At 40.8% G+C, this 19898-nt stretch overlaps 1 protein-coding gene across 1 annotated transcript in view; it reads left to right on the top strand.

Moving 5' to 3' along the window:
- Window positions 1-19898, top strand: part of CRACD (capping protein inhibiting regulator of actin dynamics) — a 159308-nt gene that overhangs the window by 135725 nt on the left and 3685 nt on the right. Inside the window, exons 7-9 of the mRNA XM_036763740.1 lie at window positions 1223-4271; window positions 16284-16474; window positions 18066-18228. Coding sequence (XP_036619635.1) covers window positions 1223-4271; window positions 16284-16474; window positions 18066-18228 — 3403 coding nt within the window. The remainder of the gene's footprint in view (window positions 1-1222; window positions 4272-16283; window positions 16475-18065; window positions 18229-19898) is intronic.

The raw sequence follows: 19898 nt of genomic DNA, 5'->3' as shown, positions 1-19898 counted from the left end.
TTTCATAGTTGTATTGCCAAAGCCTTCTAAGCATAGGTGTTCTGGTAAATGTTTAACAACCAGCTTCCCAGGGTGGGGGAACAAATATTCATAGGACACACTTTTACATTTAATTTGCATTATTCACATTTTCTCCATCACTTTCTTAAGTCCTGATGAAGGCTGGCAAACTAAGGCAATGTGCCAAATCCAGCAGCGACCTGTTTTCCTATGGTTTTTGACTTAAAAAAGAATTTTGCATTTTAAAATAAATTTTCAAATAAAGGAAATATTATTAAAAATAAAAGCATTAAATAAAAACCATTCTTAGGAGGAGAGGCAGACCCCTGGTCTAGACAACTATCAAGCCCCGGTTTGTGGCTAAGGCGAAAAAATTGTCATCCAGGTATAAATGCTCACAGTGAAATTTAACAATTTGCTTGCAGAAACTGTCTGAGCCGGCCTCAGCACACCCTTGCTTCCAAGCCAACCATTTTAAACAATTTCATTAAGTATAAATCTGTTATCTTCTTCCAGATCTTTCCACCATAAAGGCCTGATTTGCTACCACTGTCTTCCAGTGATGAGAAAAATTGATTTGAGGTGGGGTGAGGTGGGGCATACAAGTAGTAAAGGATTTTGTTCCAGCTCCTACCACTTGCGACCGGTGGTTAATCACTTAACTTTTCTTGTGGGGGCAGGGGAGAAGGTAAATGAATTGGTTTGGTTGGTTTTGATCTCTGTCTGTGATTTCATCTTCTATCATGGAAACTCCTTCTAGTGATACTGATTGTCAACAGTCTAGGTGTATTGCCAGCACCCAAAGGATCTTGAAAAAAAGAACAGATGATAAGTCCATGCTGAAAACAACAGGCCTATGTATTTAATGTGTTTGAAGTAAAGACCGTGGGGTTTTCCTGGAAACACCATAGATTTTTCTAGACTACAATTACAACTTATCATAGGGAGTTTCTTGGAGTTTGGAGGTTAATCAGTTTATCCTTGGTCATACTGTTAGCATATGTCCAAGGCAAGACTTGAGCCCATGTTTTCCTAACACCAAAGCCAGCCTTCTACAACCACACCATGCTGCCTCTCATGACTCAGTTTATCCAACTATATACTAATCAACCCTTGTCCCTTATTTTGAGTTAAAACATACATTATAAATACTTATTATCTATTTTTTAAAAATCAAAAGTCATTTTAAAAGAGCTAATTCTGTTTCTCTTTTCAATGATAGGACAGACAAAATGAACAAGAAAGCTTTGAGAGTCAACTGTCCCTAGATCAGAATGGACACTCTGGAGAAGAAAAACAAGCTTGGCATGAAGAAGAATTCAAAGCACTTGATTCGGAAGAAGAGAAAAGACAGCAAGAGGAATATTGGAGACATCTTGAGGCTGAATATAGGAGACAGAAGGCAGAGAAGAAACGACTAGAAGAGCAAAGGCTTCAGGAAGAAGAGAGGAGGCTTTGGGAAGAGAATCAAAAACCATTTCTGGAAGAAGAGGAGGAGGAAGAGGAAGAGAAACAACAACATCTGGAAGGGCAAAGGCCACCAGAAAAGGAAAGGCAAAGGCCTGAAGAACAGAATCGGCAAGAGCTGGAGGAAAACAGACAGAAAGAGGCAAACCAGGAGCTAGAGGAGAAAAAATTCTTGGAGGTGGAGGAGCCACCATGTTGGCAGCAGGAGGCAGAGAAGCCTCTGGGGGAGCTCAAAAGACAGGAGGGACTACAAGAGCAGAGGAAGCGAGAGATTGAGAAACAGCATCAGGAGGAGGAAGCCAAGCTGCTGGAGGAGCTCAGGAGACGAGAGGAGACAGATTTGTGGAAAAGGCGAGAGGCTGAGAAGCAAAGGCAGGAGGAGGAAGCCAAGTTACTGCAGGAGCTCCGGAGTCGAGAGGAGACAGAGGAGCAGAAAAGGCGAGAGGCTGAGAGGCAAAGACAAGAGGAAGAAGCCAAGTTACTGCAGGAGCTCTGGAGTTTAGAGGAGACAGAGGAGCGGAAAAGGCGAGAGGCTGAGAAGCAAAGGCAAGAGGAGGAAGAAGCCAAGTTACTGCAGGAGCTCCAGAGTCTAGAGGAGACAGAGGAGCAGAATAGGCAAGAGGCTGAGAAGCAAAGGCAGGAGGAGGAAGAAGCCAAGTTACTCCAAGAGCTCCGGAGTCAAGAGGAGATAGAGGAGCAGAGGAAGTCAGAGGGTGAAAAACGAAGATGGGAAGATGAAGTGAAGGCCCTAGAAGAGCTCAAAGGACAAGACTTGGGGATAGGGGAACAGAGCAAACAAGAGCTAGCAAAGCAGCTTCAGAGGGAGGAAGAGCAGCAGCAGCAATGGAAGGAGGGGAAGCACTCAGAGGCAGTGCAGGAGCAGAGCATCCTAGGGCTTCAGGGGCAGCCTGAGGCAGGAGAGGGAAGGCACCTGTCTAAAAAGAACCTGGAGGAACAAAAATGCCCCAAGCATGAAGGCCACGAAAGAAACCTAAGGGGACTGCAGCTTGTAGAGAAACAAAGCCCCCGGGTGGAGGGGGTGAGGGAGAGGCAGCAAACAGGGGAAAATGGTCACGGAGGTGCTCCTCTGCTTCAGGAAAAAAGAGAAGGCATGCAACAGGGACATCCCCAGAAAGAAAAGAGGCGGCCAGAAGACGAGCTGGCTCAGGTGGAGAAGAAAGAAACCGTTACCATGAAGAAGGACCATGTGGGGGAGGAGCTGAGATGGCAAGAGGTTGAGGAAAGGCAGACTATGCCCCGACCATATACATTCCAAGTGTCATCAGGAGGAAAACAAATCCTATTTCCCAAAGTCAATCTGAGTCCGGTGACACTTGGGAAGGAGTCAGGGCTTCCGTCCATCTCACAAGAGCCCAAGGCCAGTAAGTCCAGTAAGGCATCCCACCCTCTCCCTTCTTCCCTAAGCATTCCCCACACGGCGATTCTGGTCACAGGAGCACAGTTGTGTGGCCCAGCTGTCAACCTGAACCAGATCAAGGACACAGCTTGCAAGACTTTACTGGGCTTGTCAGAAGAAAAGAAGCAAATAGATATTCCTGCTTTGGAAAACATGCCAAAAGGCACTCATGACACCCGGGCAGCCAGTGGGAAGGCCAAGTTTCCTCAGGAGTCTCAAAGCAGTAAGGCTGCCTTAGCTGAGTGGGAATCTATTCGTTCTAGAATCCTAAAGAATACTGATAATGGCCAAGTCAATGAGAGGGACCAATTAAGGCACAGTGGTGAGAGTACATCCAAAGGCAGGTCTGATTCCCGGGGAAACCTCCGGAAAACCTTATCAGCAAATGCAAAATTCTCCATCATGCCTGCTTGGCAGAAATTCTCCGATGGTGGCATTGCAGGCCAAAAGCAGAATGCTGAACACCTTAGGAATAAGGCTGGGCTGGGATCTGGAGAAAAAGCAGAGGTCCAGCCTCCTGCTGGTGGTAATAATGGACACCAAAAAATTCCAGAGAGAACTGGGATGCAGCAGGAGCCAAGTGACACTGCAGAGGGATATAAATTTGCCAAAGACCTTCCATCTTTCCTTGTCCCAAGTTCACCTCTTGCTCCACAGAGAGCCCTGGACCAGGCAGACTTGGCAGCTTCCTCTGAAAGTGAGACAAGCAGCATGGGGAAGGCAGGGGACATCATGCCAAGTGGGGAGGAGAGCACATCACCTTTTGGGATAAAGCTGAGAAGGACCAATTACTCCTTGCGTTTTCACTATGACCAACAAGTGGAACAATCAAGGAAAAAGAAGAGGCATAGCACAGGTGACAATTTTGATGGGGTAGCATCTGTACTGAAGAATAAAGATGGGGAGAAAGAAACTATCATTGTCAAAGGCACCACATCACCTACCCAAGAGAAAAAGAATGACCCACTGGGTTTGAAAGACTCTCTAGACAGCCCTGGACGACACCCAGCTCAGCCAGCACCCCCGCTTCCCAGTAACCACATTCCTTCTCTGGATCATGACAAGCCAGGGGCTAAATCACCACTGCCGCAGAAGCCAGCCCTTGCCCCTAAACCCACCAGTCAGACCCCACCGTCCTCCCCCCTTTCCAAAATGGGAAGGCCGTTCTTGGCCGAGCTACTCTCTAGGCGGGCAGCAAAACCAGACCAGGATGCCAGCGAGAAGCTAAATGAGAGCAAGGACAGTGGTGATCTTCAGCTACCACCTGTACCCCACACTGAGAAGAGAAAGGAAGAGGAGGAAACAGCAGAGAAGAAATCCCCTTCTCCATTTGCCTCTATCTCCCAGCAAGAGAAACCTGACAAAACCCTCGAACCTGGAAAAAAAGGTGGGTAAGTTTGGAAACTCTCTAGGTGGTACCGTGGATAGAGTGTCAGGCCTAGAGCAAGGAAGACCTAAGTTTGAATGTGGCCACAGACACTTATTAGCCGTGTGACCCTGGGCAAGTCACTTAGCATCTGCTTGCCTCAGTGTCTTCATGCATATGATGGGGATAATTATATCACCTAGCTCTCAGGGTTGCCAGGAAGATCAAACAAGGCAGTATTTGTAAAGCACTTAGCTCAGTGGCTGGCACACAGTAGGCACTATATAAATGTTAGCCATCATTATTATCCAGGGTAAACCTCTGGGCTAAAGTCCGAACTAACTAAGGAACTGGGCTAATGTCTGCCAAGGAACAACTGCTATTAGTACATTCATTCGTCAGGAGCCCGTTGGTGGTTCTATGGTAATGGATAATTTTCTTAAGTGAGATCTCTATTGTGCCATCCAGTCATTCCTCAACAAATAGACCCCGTATGAATGGGCAACATCCTTCTGAAACTCCAGTAAATAAGTCATTGCTGAGATGATGATGACGATGATGATGATGATGATTCCCCACCTGGAGTCCTGTTGGATGCCTCACCTTACAAATACCCTGACTTCTCAAAGGCTGAGCTAGAAAAATATTGAGCTTACAGGTCTGACCAAAGTGGAAGGCTTCTGGTGTAGACCCAGTGACGGAATTGTCAGAGGAACAGCCTAGCTAAGTTTGGAGTTAGCCATGTGGCAATAGAATTTTTTGGCCAAGACAATTGAAAGAGCAGAGTTATAGAGGGGCCTCTGTCTGCAGTAGGAATTGGAGTACCCATCCCTAATGAAGTTACAGATCCTTGAAGTACTGAAGACTCTTTTATATAGCACTTTAGGCTTTGCAAAGTGCTTTTCCTATGTTAGCACATCCACCCCACCCCACCCCCCCAGCCCTAGCCCTGCAAAATGCAGAGGACTACAAACTTGAAACTCAGGTGAGGTTTCACGCCCAAGGTCATTCAGCCAGTTAGTGTCTAAGGCAGGATAAACCTACATCTCACCGATCCCAAGGCCAATGTTGAACTTACTACACTTGTGCTGCCTCTTAATACGTACTCAAGCAATGACAACAATGGTGGTAATGTAACTCACATTTAACGTTTAAACTCAGCCATACTGGACCAGAATGAACTAAGGAAACTTCCACTTGCATATAATTGTAAACATAACCCTGCCACACTTGTGAACAGCACACTGGGGGAAAATATAGGTAGAAAGAAGCCAGAGGTCACAGACTTTGCCCTTTCTCCTCAGGCTGGCCCTGCCGTCCATGACTTTGAGTCTTATCAAGTTTCATTAGGCTGAGGTGAACGCCTGACCTCTCTAGTAAGTGGGAAGTCTCCCAGAACCATTCCTTGGACCAGATACTATGTTTTCCAGTTCACTGGAAATAGGAGCTGGGGCAATAGAACAGGACAAAGAAGACAATGGCTGGGTTTTTTTTTTTCAGAAATTTACTAATCACTAGTTTGTTTGTGCTCCCCCCACTCTAGTTCAGGACCTTAGCACCACTTTGTCCATACCGTTATAATAGCCTAGTAGTGGGAGTCTTCTTGCAGCTAACTTGTAGGGTGAGACTGTAACATTTGCAAAGAGTAATTTTCCTTGGGTATGAACCATGATAGTCCTGTGGGTTTTTTGTTTTGCTTTCTTTTTTTTTGAGATGAGAGAGAGGTGATTTGCAGAGGGAAAAAAACGCATGAAATGTTTATTATTGGTTTAGACATCCAACACTGTACAAATTGTTCTTGTACTTTTACTTTTTTAAAATTTTCTGCGAGATCTGTCTTTCTGTATGTCTAAATTGTTTCTGTTTTGAGGCATACCCTCCTGCTTAACACGCAGAGTTCCCTACAAGTCATATTTTCTCCACTTTCATGACATTCCCAAAGGCTGTTTTCCCTCACACTGTGGCCTAGCCCATATCCTCTTCTTATTATATCCCCAAACAGTAGCCATGCTCCTGCCTCATTTTCTTTGAGCACCATTACTTCTTTCATGTTCCCTTCCCCTTCTTGATGTTGTTTATAGGGGTCTCAGACTCCCAGAGGTCCTTTTACTGGCATGGAACAAGACAACTATGAGCAGCATCATAGTTCATTGGAAATAGTTCTGGGAGCCACAGAACCTGAGTCCAAATCCATTTCTGTAACTTACTAGCTGTGTGAGCTTGAGCAAGTAACTTAACCTCTTTGGGACTCAGCTTCTGCAGTTAGCTAGATGACTTCCAACTTCTCTTCCAGTTCTTTGGTGTTTTGCTCTCCAAATATTCTTCTGTACAGATATCCACATTTTGTTGCAAACCAAGCAAAGCTCAAGAATGAATGTATAACTAAGTTACTAAAAGACAGTAGAGAAAGACTGTTTGATGTAATGAAAAAAGCATTGGCATTGGGCGAAAGGGCCTGTTTTTGATTCCCAGTTCTGCTATTTATGACTAGGGTGAATTTGGGTAAGTTTCCTAAATTCGTATAGCTGGGTTTAGACAAATGAGAGGGACTGGAGGTCCTAACATATGGGGACAAATTTGGCCTTATAGGTACCACATAATGTGGGATGAAACCCATGATAAGGCCATGTCTCTCATTCAAAATAAACAGAACAGGCATTGTAAGAATGCAATTAGCTGCCTAATTGCCTAATTAAAAGCACCTGACCCAAATGAACACTATTCTAGCAGATGTTATCACAGAGCCACCACCAATGATATTTAAAAGATCATGGAAAATTTTGTGGTACAAGGGTCACAAAATTAGATAATAGTAAATGTTGCCCCAGTTTTCAAAAAAGAGCAGAAAACTTTAAGTCAGTGAGCTTGACTTCAATTCCTGGGAAAATTCTTGGAAAGATCATTAAAGAGATGGATGGTGATGACTTCATCAAAAACATGTCATTCCCAACTTAACCTGATTTCCTTTTTTGATAGATAATATATAGATGATAATAGATGCCATATCCATAATAGATAATATCTATTATTAGGTAATAATAGACAAAGAATGATATAGATATATTTCACTTAGATTTTAGGAGTTTCTGATAAAGAATCTTCTACTATTCATGTGGAGAAGATGGAAAGAGATGGATTAGATGATAATACAATTAGGTCGATTTGGAGCTGGTTGGATGGATGGGCTCAAATAATAGATGTTAATATTTCAGTGTCAAAGTAGCAAGAGGTCTCCAGAGGAGTGCATTAGGGATCTGTACTTGGCCCTTAGCTGTTTGACATTTTTATCAACGACTTGGATAAAGGTGTAGATGGTATGTTCATCAGCTTTTCAGATTACACAAAGAAGGAAGGAATAAATAGATAACATACTGGATAACAGAGGCAGCATTCAAAAGGATCTTGACAGAGTAAAATACTATGCTAAATCTCATGAGATCCAGTAGGGATAAATGCAAAGTCTTGCACTTGGGTTCAAAAAATCAACCACTAATCTTAAGATGAGGGAGATGTGGCTAGACAGCAGTTGTTCTGGAAAGGATCCGAAGGGTTCAGTAGAGTGTAAACTCAATAGGAGTCAATAGTTTGATGTGGCAGCCCAAAAAGCTACTGTAGTCTTGGGCTACATTAGGAAACTTATAGCTTCCAGGAATAGGGAAGTAATAATCCCATGGTCCTCTGCCTTTGTCAGGCCTCATCTGGAATATTATGTTCAATTCTGGGAACCACAGGTTAAGTAGGATATTGAACTGCAGAGGTTCCAGAGGAGGGCACTGATAGCATGACAAAGGCATCAGTGTGCTGGTAAATGATTAACAACTAACTCTCCCCTCCCCCTGAAAATATGTGTGTATATGTATAAATATATATGCATATTATATATGTGGAACACACTTTTTAATCTGCATTAACATTTGCTCCATCACTTTCTTACATCTAGACAACCAACAAAATGATGAATTGAGCCCTAATATTTGCTGACTTCTGGGGTATAAAACCTAGTAGTTGGTTCTCATGAGCTTGTTTGAGCTGGCATCAACACATCCCTAGGAAAGATTCTGAGTCCATGATGTGAGCATCAATTGAGGGAACTGGGTTTGTTTAACCTAGAGAAATAAAATCTCTGGGAGGGAGGGTAGATAGTGCAAGAAAGCCACGATAGCTGTCTTTATGAATTTGGATTGTCACGTGAAGAGGAGGAATGGATAGAAGTAACAAAGTGGCTGATTTAGACTTGATGTCAGAAATTACTTCCTAACACTTAGAGCTGTCCAAAGCTGAAATGGCTTGTCTGGAGATTTTTTGAAATCACCCTCCCAGCAAGACTGGATGACCATTTGTTCAGTATGTTACAACAGAGGTTCTTTTGTGTTTGGGTTTGGACTGGATGGCTGCTGGGGTCCTTTCTACCTATCATATTGTGATTCTGTGAAAGTTAGCTAGTTTGGGAGTCTGAAGACTTGACTTTAAATCTCAGTTCTTTCTTCCTAGGCTGTGTGACTATAGGCAGACTGCTTAATCTCTCTGGGCCTTAGTTCCTTATCTGTAAAATGAAAGGATTAGATCAAATGACTAAGGTTCTTTCTAGCTCTAAATCTATGATACTATTATCTTTAGTTTTCCTCAGCTTTAAAATGGGGTAGTTGGAAAATTCTATAATCCTACAATTTGACCAAGTGGGAGCTGAATTCAGAAATCAGGCACAGGTCAGTATAGAATCAGATATGATAGCTGGAATAAGCACTGAGCTTGGAATCCAAAGACCTGTCTTTGAGTCCAGGTTCTGATCATCGCTGCTTAGATGACTGAGCAAATCACTTCCCTCTGGGTTTCTATTTCTTCATATTAATGATAGAGGTTGAAGATGGTGAAGATAACTAGCTTATGTAGTGTGCTTAATTAATAATTAATTAATAATTAATCTGCTTAATTCAACAAGTACTTATTAAATACCTACTGAGTGTGAGGCAAGATGCTAGATGCTAAGGTTACAAATACAAAAACAGAGGAGACCCAAAAAGAGAAAAGTGTCATGAAAACCCTCTGAGGAGAGGTCAGGAAAACTGACACTAGCCGCCAAAAGAAAACTAGAAATTGTACTGAACCTGCCACCAGTAAAAAAAAAAAAAAAAAAATCATCTGTCTCAAGCAAGGAAGTCCAACAAGATTGATTCTAGCTTAAATTGAAGTTTACGGCTTTTTCCTTGTCACTTGGCTCTTCTGCCCTTGGCCACATGCAATTCAACGTTTTAATCAGAGACTTGGAGGAAAAGATAGATTATTTGAAAATGTCATGGAACTTGGAGAGGGAGTAGAAGTGTTGGATGACAGGGTCAGGAACTAAAAGAAAAAATCTCAACAAGTTAGAATATTGAGCCAAACAACTTTATAAATACTGGGTGGGGGCAGCATGGCTGGACAATAGTTCTGTGACAGAAAGGACCTGGGCGTTTTAGCAGACCACAAGTTTAATAGGGCTCAAAGGATGAGATGGCAGCTAAAAAAGCTGAGGTTATATTAGGCAGCTGGGGCTTTGTCCTTCCTGTTCTGGTCTGGAGATATCAGTGCCTGTTCCTCATGTTTTGTGGTTTCCTGCTTATCTATGCCCCTATACAAATGAATTGGTCCCTAATCCCTTCCCTGCTGCCAACTCTGTGGATCACTGAAATATCATCATTATTGTTTTCCATTTGTATAACACTTTAAATTACAGCATTACCTGGTGACGAGGGAATGATCTCTCAAGGTCTCCTCTATAAAAAGTTAAAAAAATAGTCTCAGGTTCCTTCCTTTGAATGTTTTAAGTCAGTTCTACGTTGGAGGTAGTTTTGGTTATGGCTGCATGGTGCCAAAACTGCAGGTTGATTTTGTCAATTCATGCAGTGGTTAATCAATTTATTAGCAAAATTCAGTCCTATATACTTGATGGAACAGAATACATTGTTTTGACTATAGTCAGTCACTTCTGCCTAATCATCTTCTAAATAGCCTGAGTCTGAAAATGGTCAATAGTCCAGGGGTTTATTTGGATCTTGCCAGTCTAGTTTATTAGAATTTTTCCACTCAAGATTAACACAGGCTTTGAGGTAGGGCTGTGTTAAGCAGGACCCCAAAGAGTTATCTGAAATATATGATAAGGCATGGTCACAGAACTGGTCTTGAGTAACCAGAATAGTTGAGGAATGGGACAAACTCCAAATGACTTAATTTCTGTTTAACCTAGAATTCAACAGAAGTCTCATTTGGGTTTTAGTCATTGTTGGAAAAATTTCTGAGAAGTCCAAGTTCATTTTGCTGCCTGCATACAGTATGCAGGAAGCACCTTTAATAATCAGGCATCTTCTAGGACCTTAGGGTAAATGTAGAAGATATGAGATTGAACTGAATTTGCTTTTTTCCCCCATTGAGATATGAGCTTGTTTTCCTTTCATCTAGAACCCATAGATTCAGAGTAGGAAGGGACCTCAGAAGTTGTATCCTGTCTAAAGCCTTCCCAGCCTCTGCTTAATTAATGTGAGGACTCATTCATTATTCTTGGAGGCAGCCTTTTCCACTTTTGAGTAGCTGTAATCTACTCCTCATCATTTATGTCCACTGCTCCTAATTCTGCCCCCTTTGGCCAAGCAGGGTAAATTTAATCTTCCACATGACAAAGATAAAGTGTTGTGTTGTGGAGAGCCAGCCTTGGAGCCAGGAAGATTATGGATTGAAGTCTCACCTCTGATAAATACTGGCTATGTGTCCCTCAGGCAATTCTCTAAGATGAAGAGAAGGGGCCAGGCTGCATTGGTGGTGTTTCTTCACCTGGAAGTTCTTTATATTAATGAAACCACAGGTCCAGTTCCTATCCTACCCCTTCTACATGACAAATATTTGACCATTTATCACGCTCTGTCTCTTTTAAGTCTGTTCTTTTATAAACTGAACTACCCTAGTGCCTCCAACTGACTTCATTTCCCACCATCCTGGTCCACCTGTCATGGACAGTTTACAGATGTACTTCTTACACGTGGCACACACAACAGATGACAATCCTCTAGAATTGATCTTACTAGAGTAGAGTGAAACTGGGCCATCATCTCCCATTCTAGTACAGTCACATTTTTCCTCAATGTAGTTTCTCTACTTCCACCTCCTCTATCTCTGCCAACAAAATCAATCAATCAGTCCAGGTGACTGACAGGCCTGGTCAGCTGGACTCTGGTTAATCACAGTTCCAGTACACATATCATTGTCCAAAAGAAGGAATACAGTAGTATTCTGCTCTGTGTGATAGTGATTCGTTCAAAATCAGAATGAATGAAGTTAGGAAAAAAAACCTACTGGGTTAAAAAGCCTGTCAGCAATTCAGACGACTTTTCTCTCACAGAGGGACATTAAAATAAAGAATCTTGAAGGACAACAGTAGGAGAAACAACTGGCAAAAGAAATCCCTGAATGCCCATGTCTTCTAGGCCAAATTGGCATCTCTTGATGCTCCAGAATCACTGAGAGGGAGAAAAAGCAGGGAGAGAAGGACACAAAAAGAGAGAATATGGGAAAGTGGATTGTCTTTTTCTTTGCATCATCAGCAGGGATGAGAGCTCCTAAGACCCATCTGCATTTGTTCCTGATTTAAACCAAGGTTTATTTTGCTTTAGAAATAAGTTAGCAGAGCTTACGTTAAGGTGTTGCTATCCTTCACTTGGTCCAGATGGAAGATAAAGCATCTTTGCTGCTCTTTATATGATTTCATAAGGACTAGAGGCTGGGAAATGAAAATACTCTTCCTTCAAAGCCCACTTTAGTTGCTGCCTCATCCATGAAGTCTTCCCTGATTTTGCCAAGCTAGCAATGATATACTGGGTGTCTTCTTTGTACTTACCACATTTTTTTTGCTTCTTATTTTTGTTTTTTTTTATACACTTGGTAATAATACTGACATTTATAAAGTACTTTACACCTTGCACACCGCAGATACTCCTTCCTCCCTAGAATCTCTTAGAATCCTTCTCTTCCTTGAAACAAGCTCAGCTTGTGTCATCTCCTGATTGAGACCCTTCCTGATCCTCTGGCTGCTAATGCTCCCCCAAAATTGCCTTGTATATATCTTGTATTTACTTATATGCACACATTTCCACCCCAAAATAATATAATCTCCTTGAATATAGTTTTGTTCTTATCTATCCTCAGTACTTAACACAATGCCTGGTACATTGTCATCTCTTTTTTAACAAATTAATTTTTTATCAGCTAAAATCTGCTTTTTCTCCCTTCTTTGAAAAAGAAAAACAAAATGCCTGTTATAAACGTGTGTAATCAAGCAAAACAAATTTTTGCATTGGCTACCCCCCCAAAAATAAGTCTTGTTCAGCACTAAGTCTTTCACCTCTCTATAATCAAGTGAGTAGCGTGTTTCATTTCGAGTCCTCTGGAATTATGGTCAGTCATTACACTGATCATAGTTCCTAACCTTCCAAAGTTGTTCGTCTTTACAATATTGTTATCATTGTATAAACTGTTCTGGTCCGGCTCATTTTACTCTGCCTTGTTTCATATAAGTCATACCAGGTTTCTCTGAAGTCATCCCCTCATCAAGTCTTATAGCACAATGATATTCCATCACACTTTACATGCTATAACTTGTTCAGCCATTTCCCAATTGATAGGCACCCCCTCAGTTTCTAATTCTTGCCACCACAAAGAGTTACAAATATTTTTGCATATCCTTATTTAGAGTTGGTTTTTGTTTAGGATTAATCCCTTCCTTAACTTATTCTCCCAATAATTCTCCTTGTTCCCTTTTCCTGCTGTTTGCCTGTTGAGGGAAAGGGTATTTCTGACCCAACTTTTTGCACGTATATTCTTCCCTCCTTTGACCCAGTCAGAGGGGAATAAGGTTAAAGTGTTAGCCGTTACTCTTCTTGTTTGTGAAAATGTCTACTTTTGTACCTGACTATATGAAGATAGTTTTCCCAAACCTTCTCCTTTTCCTCCCCTAATAGATGCTTCTTCCCTTCCCTTTCCCTTCTAAGTTCAAGACTTAACAGAACTATTCCCAGAACTTCCAATTAGATTCCTTCTGTGACCCAGATGACAACAGGGTTCAGAGGGGACACATGTATCATCTTTTCCTCGTATTTGAATATAAGTAGTTTATCCTTGTTTGAAGTCCATTTCCTTCTCTTGACTCTTGTTTTTGACCTTCTAAGTTTCTACACAGCTCTGGTCTTTTCATCGAGAATACTTAGATGTCCTCTATTTCATTAAGAGTCTATTTTTACCCCTGTAGGACTATACCCAGTTTTCTGGGTAAGTTATTCTTGGTTATAAGCCTATATCATTTGCCTCCTAGAATATCATATTCCACAAGTTGTGGCTGCTAAAATTGTGTGTGGTCATCTTTCCGCAGTACTTGAATTTTTTCTAACTGCTTGCAGTGTTTTTTCTTTGACCTGGAAACTCTGGCTCTCATTTATGACATTCCTTGGAATTTTCACTTTGGAGTTTCTTCTAAGAGGTGACTGGTTAATTCTTCCTATTTCTAGAGGTGTTATCTGAACATGGATTCCTGACTCCAAATCCAACCTTCCAAGTACTATTCTACAGTCCTTCCTATTACACTGTCAACATCTTGTGGGCAGAGACTATGTCTTATTTCATATTTGTATCATCAGTGCTAAGCACAGTGCCATGGTAGACAAATGTTTGTTGAATTAAACTGAATTGCTTATGGCCAGTACTTTAGAGGTACAATAAAACTCTGTTAGTTTGTATTCTTTTTAATTATTTAATTTGGGTTGAGTTTGTTTACTTTTACTGAACATATGAAGAAAGGCTTTACTAACTAAATTATGGTGGCATTACAGGGGATAATTTAAACCTCCTTAAGAGAGTTAAACAAAAAAAAAAAAACAAAAAAAAAATAAAAATAAAAATAAAAAAAAATAAAAAAAATAAAAAAAAAAATAAAAAAAATAAAATAAAAAAAAATAAAAAAAAAAAAGAGAGTTAAACAATTTCAGGGAACTTTAGCATGCCTTGAAATCATGTAATTAACTTACCTATTCATTAAAGAAAGTTCAGAGGGAACCACCTGGAAATGCTTTGTTAACTGTTGGTTTGAATCACTGTATGTACTATGAAGTATTAAAATTGTACTTCTTGTTACAATTCTCCAAAGTTGAGATTTTACTTTATTTTATTATTTTTTGGCTAATGCAGACTAGTCTCCTCAATTAGCCTGACTCAGGAAGATTTTTTTTTAAATTATAAAGTTTCTGCATTTTGTACTGAAAATCATGGAAAGGGAAAAAAATGAATTCATATATAGGATTGTCCCTGTGATGCCTCCTGAGTCAATCGAGTACCACGTTACCATGGAATCCATCATCATTGCCAGTTCTATAGCAAAAAACTTTCTGTAGGCTTGAAGCAGGAAAGAAATTAGTACGTTTTAGAGACATTTTTGACAACAATCCTCCTAAGAGATAAGCCGTAAGAACTTTGTGGTTCTAACCTGAGCCTAAAGCAGTGGACTTAAGAATACAAAGGTTGCTTAACTGTGAAGAGATCATGGGTGAAGGGACATAATTTACTCAAAAGATCAAAAGTCAGGTAATTAATTATTCACAGACATGTAAGCATGAAGCTGCCCAACCCTACCATCCCATAGGCACACAATTGAACAGGGGCTCGGGCATGCAGTGAATGCATACCCTAATCAAGAGCCCAGATCTTTGGGTATCTGCCTTTATATCTGATTGTTGTTGCTGGACCAATTCACAAGGACCAAATGGGAGAGGGATCTTAGGAGCAATTAGGGGGTGTGATCTGGACTGCAACACCTTCTCCCCACACCGTTTGACCACAAAGGCAGTGTGATTAGGAAATATTGCTAACTGCATACCTAGAGGTTTGCTAAGCTGATTATAATCAAGAAAGCTTTACATCCCTTGCCTCGATGAAGCTAATTAAACCAATACTGGGTACACTGGAACTTCCTGTTATTTAGGTGGGTCAGAACATGGTATCACTTCTGTCAACTAGAGCATACAATAGGCTGGATCCTCAGATTAACAAAAGATGACATGCCCTGTATGGTGTGAACATTCCCACAGCACTAATTTCAAAAGATTACAAGCATTTATTAAGTTTCTGCCATGTGCTAGGCCCAAGGTCAGAGGAGCTTACACTCTAACTGGGATGACACGGACGCCTATAGGTATGTACAGATAAAGAAAGCAAGGGAGCTTGAATTGGAAGTTTGCCTGTCTCCCACTCTTGTGAGACAGCATGGTATAATGGAAAATACATGAAACTAAGAGAAGTCTGGGGTTCTAGTCTCATCCTCGCCACCACCTAGCTATGGAAGTAACTTTGGACAAATCATTTAAGCTTTCTGGGCCTCTGACTCCCTAGTTATCCTCCTTAGGTCCTTTCAGCTCTGAGATTCTAAAATGCTCCATGTATACTGTATCTCATGAAACGATTTCCCAGGGGGACCACTAGTCTCTAGAATAGTCACTTTTTCAATGCCAATTTTGAGAAGGATCTTCCACAACCATTCTGCCCTGATGGCTCACTGTGGCATGCATGGAAGTGATCCAGGGTTTAAGAAGTCTTTTATTACACAAAATCTGGCCAGACCTGACAAGCTGGAAAGGTTTCAAATATGGATCCAGCAATATGGAAGCAGCCTAGCTAAATTAACAAAGTAGCCACCTAGGAATGATTTTTACTGGCCACCGAAGCTCAAAGAGACTGCAAAGCAGGTGGATTGAATCCTTTGTCTTGGTTTAAGGAGTACTCACATTGCTGGAATCGAACAGCTTTTCAAGTATTAGAGTTTAGGGAGGGTAGTTTCTTCATCATGATATGATGTCTTTTTTTGTTTTAGAAAAGGTATTTCATAAGATCTTGAAGTGAGATCAAGTTGAAGCACTGACTCAGAATCTGTCTGCATTGTTTCTGCATTCTATGGAGACTGAGGTATAGTGAGTGGTTGTCTTTTGTTGCAAATCATGTCTTTCTTTGCTTTTTTCTTTTCCACAGAAAAGCCAGTGCTTCAGAGCTGGCATTCTCTAGAAGGCTCGAAATCGATGGAAAAAACTGAGACTGCCCAGCCACAGTGGGTTACATTAGCACTGCAAAAGCAAAAAGGATTCAGGGAGCAGCAGGCCACCAGAGAGGAGAGAAAGCAAGCCAGGGAGGCCAAACAAACAGAAAGGGTATCTAAAAACAATGTAAGTAGACCATCTGAGAGATGCTTTGTACAAAGCAGAATTTAAACATTTTTTTGGATTGAATTGCAGATCCTTATACTTTTCACTGAGTTCAATTTTTGTACATCCTGTGTAGCACTCAAAGCCCCTCAATTTTGAATCCCCTATTAAAGCTATCCCCAAATTCATGACATGTTAGACTCAACATCCACTCGAAAGCAATAGCTCCAAGACTTCACTGCCATTTCTTTTTTTTAGACTAATTTGGGCGGTGGATAGGAGGAAAATGGAAAGCTGAGTGGAACAAAGGAAAAAAGATATTGGGCAGAAAAACTCATTTTTGAAGGTTAAACATGGAAAAATATTTATACTGTGAAATCACTAGGATTTCAACAGGCAACAACCTAACTTGGTAAGATTCCATGTAGGCACATATTTACTAGCATAGGATTTTTCTTAAAGATTATATAGTGAAGAATCGGACACAAGAACATATCGGACATATTTCTATCCTAATTTAGGGCAGTGAGGTTAGAAGAGCAAGTGGTTAACCTGGAAAGACTTGCGTGAAGTGAGCAGAACCAGAACATTGTACACAGTGACAGCAACATTGTGTGATGATCAACTATGATAGATAGACTTAGCTCTTTTCAGCAATACAGTGATCTAAGACAGTCCCAAGACTTATGATGGAAAATGCTATCTGCATCCGGAGAAAGAACTATGGAGTCTGAATGCAGATAAAAGCATACTATTTTTGCTTTTTTTGTTGTTTTTTTCTTTCTCGTGGTTTTCCCCTTTTGTTCTGATTGTTCTTTCACGATATGATTAATGTGGAAATATTAATATGATTGAACATGTATAATCTATATCAGATTGCTTGCCATCTTGGGGAGGGGAAGGGAGGGAGGGAGGGAGAAAAAATTTGGAACTCAATATCTTATAAAAGTGAATGTTGAAAACTGTCTTTACCTGTAATTGGAAAAAAAAATGAAATACTATTAATTGGGGGGGGAGGGGAAGAGCAAGTAGTTGCCTGTGAGGACCTCATTCTGTGGTCAGCTACACCTGGTTTGTCATATTCAAGAGCTAGAAGAAAGCATTTTTCTACTTTAGTTATCTTGCACTGAGTTGTCCAAGAGGGTACTAGAGAGAAGATAAAGAAATTGATGAAACCACCAAAAAGTTCAGATCACCATCTTTCACCAACTTACTGATGATGGGGAGGAGATACCAGGAGATCCAAAGGGGTATCTACATTCCTTATTCTTATCTTAACCATCTAAACTTCAAGGTAGCTACAAGAAGGGTTGTGCTGGTGTTTAACAACTGGCTCTTTCCCCACCCACAAACGCACAAACTTTTAAGTTTAATCTGTTTTAGAAACATTTTCTCCATCACTTTTTTCAAGTCTAGATAATTGATAAAACAATAAAGTATTCTCTGATTTGTGGCATTAGCTAACATCTGAGATGTAAATACTCATGTTGAAAATTTAAAAGCATCTCTCCAGCCCGTCCAACCAGGTTCCAGTACACCTCCAGGGTAGGGGCCACTGGGAATGAATGGAACTTTCACTTTGACAGGGTTTTTTCCCCCCTTTCCCTTCCAGGCTGGAGTCAGCCAGCAGCCTGAAAGCAGCAATATTAGCAGGACAGGTTCCCTCCATAAATCTACTGCTCAGGAAGATGAGAAGAAAATTGAGACCGCTGTCTCCAGGCTAGAACGCAGAGAACAACTGAAGAAGTCCAACACTCTTCCTACATCTGTGACAGGTCAGAATGTTCACTTGCTTCATTGGGTTCAATAAATAAAACTGCCTTCTAGCCTTGACAAGCTCTGGTGTAAGGGTTATGTATAGGATAAAGTGTTAATTTTGTTCTGATTTTGCTCATTTAGTGAAACATGATAGTAGTTTCCACTATTGGCTTACCTACTTGAGTGATCACAAAACCATTAAGAGTTGGGAGGAGACCATTAGCATAACCAGTAATTGTAAGAATTTTCTCTACAAAGTATACAAGAAATGGCTATCTACTCTTTGCTTGAAGAACTCCAAAGGGGGAACCCACTACTTTCCAAAATACCTTGTGGCACTTTTCTGGTTATTATTAAGGTTTTCTTCCATCAAGCTTCAGTTTGCCTTTTTGAAACTTATACTTAGTCTGTCCTGTGGGACCAAAGAGAACTAGTCTAATATTTTTTTTAAATGAAGCTTCACAGCCATGAATAATGCATATGCTCATTATTCAATTAGTACACAGGAACTATAATATGTTCACGTTTAGAGCAGATCTAACCTTTTGGAGTTAGGACAAGTGAATGGCATTCTGCCCCATAAAACATATCTTTTGATATTACTATTAGAGAAAGACTGTTTTAAATTTAAAAAAATACTAGTTATATGAACTGTGATCTTTTCTCCCCCTCCCCTATTTTTTAAAATTGAGAACTTAAAACAGCAAACAAAATAAACACTTCCACATACGTTACAGAACTGCAATCCTCCACTGTGCAGACCTTGTCCTTTTCAAGTATACAACAAATTCAACATGCAGCTATTAAAGGTATCCAGTCCATCTATGATTCCCACTGGCCTTCGTTCTGTCTTCTTTTTGGGGGTAGGGGAGGCTGAATCCTAACCCTACCTGTGCCTCTGTCTGCCACCACAGAAACAAATTTAACATATAGGCATAGTGAAGCATTTCAAAAATGTTATGCTGAACATGCAACTCCAGATGTGTTCTGACCCAGGCCGAGTACCTCCTTATTCCTAGGTGCTGTATCTATCTTAATATAACCCAAGATCAACGAATTATCTTTTCTGACTGCCCCATCACACTGTTGACTCTTATTGAGCTGCAGTCCATTAAAACCCCTACATATTTCTCAGACTTCTAACCATGACTTCCTTCATCTTGTAAGTCAGTTTTTTGAATCCAGGTATAAAGACTTTGCATTCATGCCTATTAAATTCCTGCATCTGAAAAGACCTCAGAAATCTAAAGAGGAAAATAATTTGCAGATTTAATGTTTCATTTTGCCTGGTTTGGTACACTGAACCTTGGTCACTTGATATACGGCTGTCCTGAAAGATGGTCATTCATAAGCCAGCCTCTCCAGATTCATCTCTTTCTCAGAAAGTATTGGTTGCTGCATCTTCAACCCATTCCCCAAAGCAATTCTTCAGGCAAACATAACTGGCAAAGGGTTTTCCTTGTTATTTGGCAAAAGCATCTGAAACAATTCTTCCAATACATGAGGAATGAGTAACAGAATGGAGGAGGTGCAAAATGCCATATTGGATGCACCTGAGACAGCTAAATTCTTTTTGACAATACCAAAGGCAGAACCTAGTTTCATACCCATTTCGGCCTAGTTCTGGGAAATAATAGAGTTAAGTCAACAAGACTGTTGCTATCTACTGGAATAATCATTTATATTG

The sequence above is a fragment of the Trichosurus vulpecula genome, chromosome 6, assembly GCF_011100635.1.
Source record: "Trichosurus vulpecula isolate mTriVul1 chromosome 6, mTriVul1.pri, whole genome shotgun sequence".
Lineage (NCBI taxonomy): Eukaryota > Metazoa > Chordata > Mammalia > Diprotodontia > Phalangeridae > Trichosurus > Trichosurus vulpecula.
Note: the sequence above shows the minus strand (reverse complement) of the source record. Positions and strands in the feature narration are given on the sequence as shown.